General features: G+C 57.6%; 1 protein-coding gene across 1 annotated transcript; it reads left to right on the forward strand.

The window, feature by feature from the left end:
• Nucleotides 1–390: 390 nt before the first annotated feature.
• On the forward strand, nucleotides 391–3684 carry LOC309620178 (melanoma-associated antigen 9-like; the record flags this gene model as incomplete). Its single annotated transcript, XM_082376234.1, has 5 exons — nucleotides 391–408; nucleotides 1215–1358; nucleotides 2396–2488; nucleotides 2654–2690; nucleotides 2799–3684. The coding sequence occupies 5 exons, from the start codon at nucleotides 391–393 to the stop codon at nucleotides 3674–3676; spliced, it is 1170 nt and encodes a 389-aa protein (XP_082232360.1). The 3' UTR covers nucleotides 3677–3684.
• Nucleotides 3685–13220: the final 9536 nt, after the last annotated feature.

Below are 13220 nucleotides of genomic sequence, written 5' to 3' on the forward strand. Positions count from 1 at the left end.
GCCTCTCTGAGTCCCCGCCCCTTACACCCCCTCCCCAGCCTCTCTGAGTCCCCGCCCCTTACACCCCCTCCCCAGCCTCTCTGAGTCCCCGCCCCTTACACCCCCTCCCCAGCGTCTCTGAGACCCGGATGTCAGGAAGTGCTGCACGTGTTCATCCCGCCCTATGGCCTCCCAGGGCCCACTCTGTTCTGGGGTCCATGTTCCCCTCAGTCCTCACTCAGGGCCCTCACCTTGACTCCACGCAGGACCTGGATTCTCTCCTGTGCCCGCCTGAGTCCCGACCCCTTATGCCCCCTCCCCAACCTCTCTGAGACCCCGCCCCTTACACCCCCTCCACAGCGTCTCTGAGACCCGGATGTCAGGAAGTGCTGCACATGCTCATCCCGCCCTATGGCCTCCAACGGCCAAGTCTGTTCTGGGGTCCATGTTCCCCTCAGTCCTCCCTCAGTGCCCTCACCTTGACTCCTCGCAGGACCTGGGATTCTCTCCTGTGCCCGCCTGAGACCCCACCCCTTATACCCCCTCCCCAACCTCTCTGAGACCCCGCCCCTTACACCCCCTCCCCAGAGTCTCTGAGGCCCGGATGTCAGGAAGTGCTGCACGTGCTCATCCCGCCCTATGGCCTCCAAGGGGCAACTCTCTTCTGGGGCCTAGCTTCCCCTCAGTCCTCCCTCTATGCTCTCACCTTGACTCCACACAGGACCTGGGATGCTCTCCTGTGCCCGCCTAAGACCCCGCCCCTTACACCCCCTCCCCAGCCTCGCTGAGTCCCGGATGTCAGGAAGTGCTGCACATGCTCATCCCGCCCTATGGCCTCCAACTGCCAAGTCTGTTCTGGGGTCCAGGTTCCCCTCAGTCTTCCCTCAGTGCTCTCACCTTGACTCCAAGCAGGACCTGGGATTCTCTCCCGTGCCCACCAGACACCCCGCACCTTACACCCCCTCCCCAGCGTCTCTGAGACCCGGATGTCAGGAAGTGCTGCCAGTGCTCATCCCGCCCTATGGCCTCCAAGGGGCAACTCTGTTCTGGGGTCCATGTTCCCCTCAGCCCTCCCTCAGTGCTCTCACCTTGACTCCTCGCAGGACCTGGGATTCTCTCCTGTGTCCACCAGACACCCCGCCCCTTATACCCGGGCCTAGCCTCTTTGAGACCCCGCCCCTTATACCCGCTCCGCAGTCTGAGACCCTGACCCTTATACCCTTCCCTGCCTTCAGCCCTGGGAGGCCCTGAGGCGGGATGAGCACTTGGCAGCAAGTCCTGACTTACGTATCCAGGTCTCAGAGAGGCTTAGGAACAGGTATAAGCGGCTGGTCTCAGGTGTGCTATGGCCAGAATCCCAGCTCGTGCGTGCAGTCAAGGTGAGAGCACTGAGGGAGGACTGAGGGGACCCTGGACCCCAGAACAGCGTTGGCCCTGGGAGGCCATAGGGCGGGATGAGCACGTGCAGCACTTCCTGACATCTGAGTCTCAGAGAAGCTGAGGACCTGGGATAAGGGGCGGGGCCTCATGAGCGCAGAGGGTAAAATGTCAGGTCCCTGGTGGACTAAGGTTAGGGCCCTTAGGCAGGACTGAGGGGACCCTGAGGGAGGACAAAAGGGACCCACCAGATCCCCGCCCTTGCAGGTGGCCCTGGGAGGCCCCGGGGCGGGATGAGCACAGTAGGCCTGTCCTGACTTCCTGACGTCCGGGTCTCTGAGAGACTGGAGACCTGGGATACTGAGCAGGGAGTCACACTGGCAGACGCGACAGTCCCAGGTCCCGCCCAGAGTCCAGCCTGCACCCGAGGAAGGAGGGATCGAGGACGTTAGACCCCCACACAGGGAGGGATCCTTTGCCCTTCCGCGGGGTCTTGGAGGCGCCAGAGCACGGTCAGCAGAGGAGATGTTTCCTGACTTCTGGCTCAGGGTCCTCGGGAGGTCAGGTGTTTGGTGTGAGGGGTGAGGCTTCAGGTCCGCAGAGGGTGGACTCCCAGGACCCCGAGGGAGGACTGAGCAGACCCCCAGCCCTGGTACAGGGGCCTGAACAGAAACCTGCCCCTGTGGTCAGTGCTGGGAGGCCAGGCAGGATGTGAGGAGGAGGTGAGGACCCAGCATGTCCCCATCCTCGGACCCTCGGGAGGCCCTGGGCAGGTGCGGCCACATGTGGGGCCCCCTCACTGCCTTCTGTTCAGACTCGGGGTCCTGTTGTGAGTTTCCCCTCAGGCCCGCAAAGGGGAGGGTCCAGGCCCTTAAGGGGAACGGTGAGCACTATGAGCGAGCCCCGAGGGGACCACCCACCTCCAAACTCAGAACTGGGGGGATCTCACAGAGTCCGGCCCACCCCTCCTACCAGCACCGAGGGGCCCAGGGCTGTGCCACAATCTACACCCGAGGTGCCCCCTCCATTCCCCTTATAGGGGCTCCAGGAACCGGGAGGCGAAGGCCCAGGTCTGAGGCACGTGTCCTCAGGCCACAGAGCAGAGGAGGCCCAGGCAGCGCCAGGAGTCAAGGTGAGGTGCGCGCCCTGAGTATGCACCCAGGTCCTCCCCCTCCCAGAACAGAGGGGACCCCACAAGGCTCAAGACGCCACACTTCCCCACACCCCTCTCAGCCCCGGTCGGTACCTGGGGCTGCACTGGCTGTACCCTGAGGGGCCACGTCTCTTCCTTCTTCAGGTTGGCAGGGGACAGTCCGCCCAGGAGGAGTGCCCCTGTGAGGCCCGAGGGCACCCCTCCAGGCGAGCCCTGTAAGTGGCCTTTGTCAGAGCTGCCCAGGGTGCGTTTCTCCGCCGAGGCCGCTCACACCCCCTCTCTCCCCCAGGTCCGTGGTCCGTATCTGTCACCTCTGCCCAGATTCCCGTCGGCGGCCCGACCCCAGTCATCAGGCCCCTGGTCGAGATGAGTGAGCTGCGCCAGCCTGAGGCAGACCTTCAGGCCCCAGTCCAGGCCCAGGGCCCGGTGGAGGCGCAGCTGTTCGGGGCTGCGGGGGAGGAGGCCGCATCCCCCTCGTCCTCCTGCTCCCCCGTCGCCCCCTTCTTCTCCGCCTATGCCGAGTCTTTGCCCCAGGAGGCACTTACTGTGCTGATGGCTGACCTGGTGGCGTTCCTGCTCCTCAAGTATCGCACCAAGGAGCCGATCTCCAAGGCGGAGATGCTGAATATGGTCCTCCGTGACCATCGGGACCACTTCCCCGTGGTCTTCAGCCAAGCTTGCGAGTGCATGCAGCTGGTGTTTGGCGTGGACGTGAAGGAGGTGGACCCCCGCGAGCGCACCTACGTCCTGGTCCCCACCCTGGGCCTCACCTGTGATGCAGTGCTGAGCGACGGGCAGAGCATGCCCAAGGCCGGCCTCCTGGTGCTGATTCTGTGCCAGATCACCCTGTACGGTGACTGCGCCCTTGAGGAGGAGGTCTGGGAAGCACTTAGCGTGATGGGGGTGTGTGCCGGGAGGGAGCACTGCATCTACGGGGAGCCCAGGGAGCTGCTCACCAAAGTGTGGGTGCAGGAGGGCTACCTGGAGTACCGGCAGGTGCCCCACAGCGACCCCGCCTGCTACGAGTTCCTGTGGGGTCCCCGGGCCCACGCGGAGACCAGCAAGTGGCAGGTCCTGGAGCATCTGCTCAGGGTCAGTGGATGGGATCTCAGGTCCCTCCCATCCCTGTGTGCAGAGGGTGTGAGCGATGAGGAAGAGGGGGCCTGAGCCAGAGCAGAAGCCAGGCTCCTTCCAGGCCCACGTCCAGCAGCTTCTCCCGTGGGGCAGGAAGGGAGGCTGATCCTTCACTCGGAGTTTGAAGAGGGAGCAGTTAGCCTTCTAAGTAGTGAGGGCCCGGGCCTGTCGGGGGAACCCGGTGTGCAGCATCTTTGGGTTCCTGTTGTGTATGATGACATGGAATTTCATCTCTGTTTTCTTCAGGAATTTGTCAAATGTTGGTTCTTTTAATAGAAGACTAAACAAGCTTCAGTGTCTCACTTTGTGCATGACATTGATCCCACGTGTATTTGTACTAATCCAGTTCAAGAACAAGAGTTTTGCTGTTCTGTAAGAGAGGTTGGGAAATATCCCAGTTTATTTTGTGACCGTGTACAAGATAACAGGGAATAAGAATTAGAACTCTTTTGGAAATGTGGAAGTACTTAGCAGTAATATAGATGGGGGAAGAATTAGAAAAATAAAAGTAATCGTAGTTCCAGTTCTTGCTTCTTCCCTGTCTTGTCTGTCATTCTATAAAACTAACTATCTCTGTTTAGTTGGATTTGCATGGGTATTTTAAGAAAGTAGGAGAAGATTAATCTGCGTCAATAAGCCCCCTGCCCACCGGCTTGTTTATTCCGCACACCTCCAGGGAGCCTCTGCTCTCCGGAAGGGCCTGTTTTAGTAGCGGGAACGCTAGGAAAAGCAGGACACACCCACACCTAGGGGGATGGTCTAGGAGCCGCAGTCACATGAGGAAGGTGGTGAGACGTCCCCCAAGTCCCACAGAACAAGTCAACATGGGACGAGGCGGTGGGGCTCCAGGAGCGAGCCCTGGAGGGTAAGTGCCCCGAGCCAGGGCAGTTTGGGCCTTTGGGAAGCGGGGCTTCCATCTGTGGGAGATGATGGTGATGGAGCTGGGTGGTGGCAGCAGCCAGACCTGCAGAGGGTGTGTCTTGGGTTTGGGGGGAAAGTCTGAAATGCGACATGGCTGTGAGATGTCCTTTTGGATCATGGATAAAGGCGAGAGGAATCCCGTCCTGGGGCAGGAAGGAAGGGGTGCCGGCTCTTGTCGCATTGCGGTGGACCACACTGAAGCGGCAGGTGTTTTATCCCCACCATCTGCAAGGATTTCCAGAGAAATAAGGATCTTGCGCTTTGAAGTACTGCTCAGTATTCCCTGGGCTGGCCCTGCTCTCCCTGCCCTGGGAGAGCCAGTTACCAACTATATTGAAACGACTATTTTAGTCACCTGGAGTTTACTTTGGCCACCTGTGAGCAAGGTCTAGATTTCACTGGGATGAAACGGATGAAAATAGGTGGTTTGAACGAAGAGAGGCTGCCAAAGTGGAAAGGACTCGCTGTGTGACTGGAATACTGGGAGCTTTGCGTGAGCTGCGCCCAGCTGGGGAAAACACCACCCCTCCCTCCCCGCCGGCAGACACACACACACATCCAAATTGAATAATACATCCTCCAGGAGTAAAACACACAGAGCAGCAATTTTGGCCGGTTTTCTATTCCGTTTCCTATGGAGCTGCAAATTCTCTGAGATGTCATGAAAGGAAAAGAATTTCCAGAGGAAAGAGGGACAGAGTCTGGGATCAGAATAATACTAGAAATAAGTCCTAGCCACTAAAGAAGCAATGTCCGCCAGTGTCCCCGGGTTCAGGCAGGTTCAGAAATGTGGCGGCATCAGAGACCCACAGGTTCGGGCCGTGACCTGGCATCGAAAGGAAGGAGCAACTTCTGGGCCTAATGAGATTGTGAGGTCACTGCAGTGGGAGGTGCAGACGGCGCCGGGGGCTAAAGAGGCAGCCCTCCCTGCTGAGCGCCGTAGAGCAACGTGAACGTTACGTGTGATCCTGGATTTGAAGCACCTGCCACATAGCAGGTGGGCACTTGGAAAAGGAGGAGAATTTCAAGGCCAATGTGACGTGTTCAGACACTCCTGCCGGAAAAGAAGGGGATTTTGTCATCACAAATGGTAAGCGCTGCTTCTGTTGAGCCTCTACTAGGCAGTGTGGACTTGGAGAGACGTCAGGTGCTCGTCCCCATCTTGTCTTCCTCTCCTCCCCGCACAAATGGGGACACAGCACTGCCAGTCCTCTTTACTTAGGAGGGGTCATGTGATGACCTCTTGCCACTGAATTCTGAGCAGAAGCACTTTTGTCACGGCCAACTGTGTAGAAGGCACAGCGGGGCCGGGGGTTAATCCTCAAGGCATGACAACACAGACACAGACCACTGTGTTTCCTCCCCCAGGGTCTTAAGTCCTGCACCTTTGACCCTTAGATGTGAGATGCCAGACTCTGTGCCTTTAAGGCCCTGGGCAGGGTTGGAGGTGTTCCAGAGAGAGGCTGCCCCACAGGGAGCCCGCGGAGGGAATTCCCCCAAGCCACCCGCACCCTTAGGTCCCTGAGCTGCACCCATCCGTCCCCGCGGGGCTGTGCTGAGTCTCTGTCAGGAGGGCAGCCGCCAGCTGCCAAACGGCCCTGTTGGGGTCGGGGGCGTCCTCGGGGGGCCCAGCCCCGAGTCCCCCCCGGGGGTGACCCCGCTGCCCCCAGTGCCCACTCTCTCCGGAACCTGGCCTCGGTCTGCGCAGCCTGGCTTCTGCCCCGCCTGTCCCCCCACGGAGAGCCGCTTAGGCCCGGGTCCTGATGACCTCATGCATGTGTGTTTATCTGAAAGTGCCAGAGAAGCATCCCCTCCCACCAATACCATGCTTCGGGTGGAGCTGGCAGGACGTGATGTAGCCACCCGGCGAGTCTCCTCGTGGTTGGTAAATGATAATCATGGCCGCGTGGATGCGGGGCGAATCTCTGTGCTTCCGAGTTATTTTGAAATCATTCCCTACGTAATGCCCAAATGTTTGAGTACACTGATGGCCTTCTGAATGTGACCGTGAGGTTTTGGTTTTTGAGCCTGAGTGTGAGAGGCAGAGGGGCGTCTTGTGAGCCCCGCGCAGAGCCGGCTAGGACTCTGGTGTCCCCGATCAGGGTGTCTGAGCAGAGGGCCAGGCTGCAGCAGATGGCCGGGGTGGTCCCCAGGACGCTCCCCCAGGCCCCAGCCACCCGCAGACCCGCATGAGGATGTGGAAAGGAGCCAGGCAGGAGAGGGCTTTGGGGTCCCGGTGATGCAGGCTGTGAAGAGGGTCAGCCACCCCAGAGAGGGGGAAGGGGCAGCGCCCACCAGACCCCATGTGACCTGCCCTGGGCTGGCCGGGGGCGGCCGGTGGGAGCAGGTGCCTCTGCCGGTGAGCTGCAGCCCTGGACCCCAGCAGGAAATGGGTGCTCCAGGACCAGATCCCCGTGGGGCACTCCCGGGGGAAAGCAGGGATTCCTAGTGCCCGTTCGTGCAGTGAACTGACTGATGGGGGACAGTGCTAGCCCAGGCACGGCCGCGGCAGGCGGGGCAGCAGCGGCCGGGACACGCCAAGAGCACCCCAGGGACATTCCGGGAGGCACTTTTTAGGGGGGCAGCAGTACCCTCCCCAGTAGACTCTGGACGAGCACACACCACCCCGGCACCCAGCCAGTCCTGACCAGGGCGGGGCAGAGCACACGGGAGCTCCCTGCCCATCAGCGGGAAGGTCTGACGTCCTCTACGTGCCCTGAGCCTGCCCCGTGAGGGGCTGGTGTGAGTTGTCTCAGCCGTGGCCCTGTTTCCCGAGAAGCCCCCGTTCCCGGGCCCCAGCTAAAGTCTGCTCTGAGCTCCAGCCCCCTTGGCAAAGCGCTGACCTCCTGCCTGCCTCTCGCCTACCCTCCTCTGTGGCAAACATCGCCGGCTGCTGCTTGAGGGGCCTTCGTGAGCAAGTAAGGGGTCCCGGGCCTTTGCCTGTCCTTGGTCCCTGAGCTGGGGCTGGGCACAGGGACGGGGCTGGGCACAGGGATAGGGCTGGGATGGTGGCGGGATGCAGGGTGTGAAGCCAAGGGACATTCACAAGACAGCAGCAGGGTGCAAAGCCACGTGCGCTCAAGCATCCAGAGGAGGTGCATCCACAGGGCCCTGAAGGGCACAGACACTCACGCCCGTGAGGACACTGTGAGAGTCCTCCAGCCCGGCGGTCCCCGTGCTTTGAATGCAGGCTTGCCGCCTGCCTGACAGCCAGTCTGCCGGGGGAAGTGAGCCTGCAGGAGAAGGTGGGGCCACCACGCCGCCGGGAGAGACGGGAGCAGAGTGGGCAGTGGAAGGAGAGAGCAGGGCCCAAGCCTGCGCAGAAGAGCCGCCTTCAGAGGGCCGTGCCTCGGACCCCCACGTCCAGATGGAAACCTTCTCCATCCTCACGCCCTCTCTGCTAGATCCCACCTCTCCTCCAGGGTCTCATCTTCATTTCAGGGGAGGTGGCGTCTTGACAGGGTTTAGGAGAGTCCCCGTGGTCAGGGTCCGACGTCAGGCTCTCAGCGTCCTCATCTGTAGAATGGAGAGTGTAACAGTACAACTTCTGAGCCTTGATATGAGATTGTGTTCGGTTCCTGGAGCCGCCCAACAAGGTAGCACAAATTGAAGTCGCCAGTGGGGTTGCGACTTCTCTCCCTTTTCTGAAGGCTCAAGTGAAAAACATCACGGTGCTGGCAGGGCCATGCTTCCTCTGATGGCTCTGGAGGAGGGTTTTTCTTCTTTCTTCCATCTCGTGATGTCCCTAAGGGTTCCCTGGTTTATGGCTGGATTACTCCAGTCTCTGCCTTCATTTTCACATGGCTGTCTCCCCTCTGGTCATGCCTACGGCCAATTTGCCCTCTTCTTCTAAGGATACCGGTCATATGGGATTAGGCCCAGTCTAATGACCTCATCTTTTTTTTGTTTGTTTGTTTTTAACATCTTTATTGGAGTATAATTGCTTTACATTGTTGTGTTAGTTTCTGCTGTATGACGAAATGAATACATATATATATATCCCCATATCCCCTCCCTCTTGCGTCTCCCTCCCACCCTCCCTATCCCACCCCTCTAGGTGGTCACAAAGCACAGAGCTGATCTCCCTGTGCTATGCGGCTGCTTCCCACTAGCTATCTATCTTACATTTAGTAGTTTATATATGTCCATGCCACTCTCTCACTTCCTCCCAGCTTACCCTTCCCTCTCCCTGTGTCCTCAAGTCCATTCTACACGTCTGCATCTTTATTCCTGTCCTGCGCCCTAGGTTCTTCAGAACCATTTTTTTTTCTTTTTTTTTAGATTCCATATATATGTGTTAGCATACGGTATTTGTTTTTCTCTTTCTGACTTACTTCACTCTGTATGACAGACTCTAGGTCCATCCACCTCACTACAAATAACTCAATTTCATTTCTTTTTATGGCTGAGTAATATTCCATCATATATATGTGCCACATCTTCTTTATCCATTCATCTGTCGTTGGACACTTAGGTTGCTTCCATGTCCTGGCGATTGTAAATAGTGCTGCAATGAACATTGTGGTACATGTCTCTTTCTGAATTATGGTTTTCTCAGGGTATATGCCCAGTACTGGGATTGTTGCAATGACCTCATCTTAACTCGACTACATCTGCAAAGGCCCTATTTCCCAGTAAGTTCCCTCGCAGGTACTGGGGATGAGGGTTTCAGCATATCTTTTTGGGGGCATAATTTAACCCCTAACAAATATGCCACAAGGTGTCACCTGCATATGAAGTGCCTGACCCAATGTAGGTGCTCATTGCCAAGGGGCTATTATTACTGCGTATCCAAGATCTACCTTCCCCCACGTTTTAATATTCCTGAATCTGTGTATGTCTTACGATCTACTTGGACATTGCTTGACGGATTTTTTCTTTTTCCATTTAAAATATGTTATGAAATGGATGATCTATCTCACATCTGTGTAAACATGGTATAACTTGTTCAAGAAGCCTCAGCATGTCCATGCCCTGCGAGAATGTGGTGCGGCTGCCCACAGATCATGCCTGCAGCTCCTGGAATCTTAGGAAGCAGAGATCATGATTCCGGCAGAGGTGGTGGACCCAGGGTGAGGCCTGGGAGGAAGGGCAACTGCTTGGTAGCAGGGCTCTTGGGTGTGTCGGACTCCCAAATTCATTTCCTGGGCACTTGCTGCGCACCTATGGTATACCGCACTGCAGGGGTGCAGGCGGTAGCAGGAAGCCCAAGGGCCTCCTGAGCTGAGCCCACAGGACACAGAGGCCCGGGAAAGCCCCCCTCCTGCTGACTGAAGGGAGGCCAGGGCAGGATGGTGTGCAGTCCATGGGGCTGGAGCAAACATTTTAGGAGGTGAAAGGATCCCAGTGTAGACCAGAGACTGTGACAAAGCAATCTAGCTCTCTGAGAAATGTATGGAGCTGCCTCACTGAGATGTCGCTCCGCAGAGGCCCAGAGCCTCCCTCTCCACCTGGGAAGCCTTCCTGGAGCCCCTGGTGGCAAGAGAGGTCCAGAGTGGAAGCACAGGGACATCCTGGTGGCTCTAAGCTCCCAGACACCGCCTGCCCATCGGCCTTCTAACAGGAAACGGCCCGTGCTCCCTTCCTCCTGGGAAGCTTTCTCCAGGAGAGGTGCTCGCCCACCCGCTCCCGGGTCCAAGTGACAAGATGGCCAGTGGGGCCTTGAGACGCCCCTCTCTCCCTCTTGTCTCAGCAGCTGCAGTTTGCAAGTCCCGAGGGAAGCCTCCCCAATGAGGGGTGGCCCCTTCTGGGCTCTGGAGGAAGACGGGGGCAGCTGCAATCCAAGCAGAATCAAAGATCCTACTGCCTCAGTCCCTTCCACTGCACCCCAGCCCCTCCCCCAGCTCCTTGAGCCCCCAAACACAGCCCCTGTGTTCTGCCACCCCCCCTGCCAGGCTCCAACCAACTGCCAGGGAGCTTTCAGGACCAGAAAGACGGTGCACTTAGCAAGTGAAGCTAAAGTAGCCAGAAACAAGGGCCCTCTAAGGAAGCGCTGGGGGGAGGCACCTTGTAAGTGGAGTCTTGGGAACTCCAGGGACTCCAGGGATTTTCTCATTGGTGGCACTAAGGGTGTGGCCTTTCAGGAGCTCAGAGTGGAGAGTTTCAGGTCCAGAGAGGGTCAGCCTGTAGCCACAGGCTCCCGGCTGAAGAAGCTGTCAAACTGGTCCCCCAGGAACCCTGGGGTAGGCCCCCCGGCCTGGCCAGGGATTGGCTCCCAGCTGTCCCTCCCGCCAGTGGAGCGGCGGTGAAGCTGGTCTAAGTCCTCTAATTCCATGCCCCCTCCACTCTGCTGCTGCAGTGGCCCGGGGGCAGAGCCCTGGCAGCACAGCGTGGAGAGCTGGGCCCCAGCCACTTCCTTCCCTGACCCAGTTCCTCCATGACCAGACTGTCTGAAGGCACCGGAATTCTCTCCTTTCAGAGCCCTGCTCTTCAGAAGCCCGCCCTCCACCCCATCACATTGGAGTCAATATGAATGTTGAATTGGACAAGCCACCAACTGCTTTCTGGCTTATCTGGGGCTCGTGCCTTTTCAATCCAGAGCCATCCCATGCCTTTGTATGAAGATTGTTGGGAACCTCTAAGTAAGGTGGCCCTGAAATTTGGTGGCCAGTCTGGGTTAGCTAGAGATGATGAGGGTGTCATCCTGTGCATGGCTCAGGGTCCTTCCTCAATGTTCAGGCCCCTCATGGATCTGTCCACACAGGCCAGGGGAGCTTTGGGCCACTGCCCAGGGTGGTACATTGAGCAAGGGGTCTGAGGGGGGCAGCAGATGGGCAGCGGGGTCTTTTGTACTTGTTGGAGAGAGAACAAGAGGGACGCCTGGATGTTCTGATTCTTATTTCTATGGGAGCACCAGGAGAGGACATGGCTGGGCCGCCAGTAAAGTTGAGGCAGTCTAGGTTCATCCACTTCTCGAAGGTTGAGGATGGGAAGCCTTGGGTAGTCCAATTCTTCCCATATGTCCTCGTGGACAGGCCTCTATGCTCCCTTGGCAATTTGGCTTGTCAGAGCAAAACAATACATTGACAGTTGGCCGGGTCATCTCGGGTTGAGGGGGTACTGCGGCCTTGCAGAGCAGTGGGTCAGCTCTGGGACCCCCTAGGACCTCACCAAAGTAGTGCCTGCCCTTGAGGCTCTGGACCCTGAGCAGCCTGCCTGGTCTCTGTCTGTGAAGCTCTTGAAAGGGCAACAGTGTCTGTTATTCAAGTGTCTGAACTGACAAACAACCTCACTCTTAATGCCTATTTGGGGTGAGGCCACCAGTAATTAAGGTGGTGCTGGCCAGTCTGGTCACTGGCAAGTACCTCTTTTCTGCAGAGTATGGGCTGCAGGTTCGGCAGGACCCCATGTCCTACATCCTTAGTAGCTGGGCAGCTCAGGGCACATTATACAAGCTTCTCTGGGCCTCAGCTTTCTCTTCTGTATTTATATGTTCATTGGGAGCCTCCTCAGGGGTACACACCAGACTCCGCTTGGAGGATGGGCAGGGGAGCTAGACCAAAACTCTGGGACAGGGTTCTGGTGCTTCAGCAGCTAACAAACTTGATTCAGGTTACGCATCCTTAGAAACAGCTCACATAATAATACGCACTCCCCAGTGGGTTTGGGAAACCTAATTACTACTTGTGAAATGTTTGCAAGTTCACAGAAGAAAGGTGATACCATCATGGCAAACTATGACTACCATAATTGTGAACTTCTCAAGCTGCCCCCAGGGCTAAGTCCTATAAAATTGCCGTTTGTGAAATTCTGCTATTGTTACAAAATGCAGCTATTATCCATAATGATACAGACTAATGTCTAAGGTATTGCTGTGCTCATGGAAAACTCTTAAATCAGCCGAAGTGAAGGAGGTAGACCAGGCCACCTGCCGTGAGCTTGTCCTGCTCTCTAATTCCAAAAGTAAACAAACTCCTTGAGGAGGTAGGCCCCTGAAGAAGCACCAGATAGCAACAGCGTTCTCTGAGCACCTAGCGTGCACCAGGCAGTGTGTTATGCACGCTAGCTCATTGAATCTTCCCAACAAGTTTAGGAAGTAGATTTTATCGTCTCCATTTTGCAGAGGAGAAAAAAATGAGGCTCAAAGATGTTGACTTGCCCACAGAAAATGAACCTGGCAGTTATAAATAGCATGGCTTAGAGTGGAGACAGAGCTGGGCCGGGTGGGAGGTGACCAGAGAGTCTGGGCAGGAGGCAAGGAGTCTCTGAACTAGGTTAGCAAAGCGAGAATGACTCCCACTTTTCCAGTTTGGGCACCCCTACCCTCACCCCCGCCAACCCAGTGAACAGGTCCGCTGCCAACGGAGAGAGGCAGCCGAGGAGGGGAAGGCGGTAGGGAGGGCAGATGACTGGTGCAGGGTAGCCTGAGCTTGGGGCCGCCAGCATATCTCCACGCGCTGGCCTGGGCCTTGGGAGGGAAGTTGAGACGCAGTCACTGACAGATTTGACAGGTGAAGGCCTGGGAGGAGATGGCCAAAATGCAACGTGTCACCCGGGGCCACCACCCCCAAGGCTCAGTTCTCGCTGGAGGAAACCTCCAGAAGGCAGCGCGGGCCAAGGTGACAGGTGTCCGCGAAGACCTCCCCGCGGGACTCGCCGGCGGCGCGCTCGCTCCCCGCAGGCCTGCGCCGAGTCAGCGACCCCGCTCAGCTCTCCG

The sequence above is a fragment of the Balaenoptera borealis genome (genome assembly GCF_965194805.1).
Source record: "Balaenoptera borealis genome assembly, chromosome: X".
Lineage (NCBI taxonomy): Eukaryota > Metazoa > Chordata > Mammalia > Artiodactyla > Balaenopteridae > Balaenoptera > Balaenoptera borealis.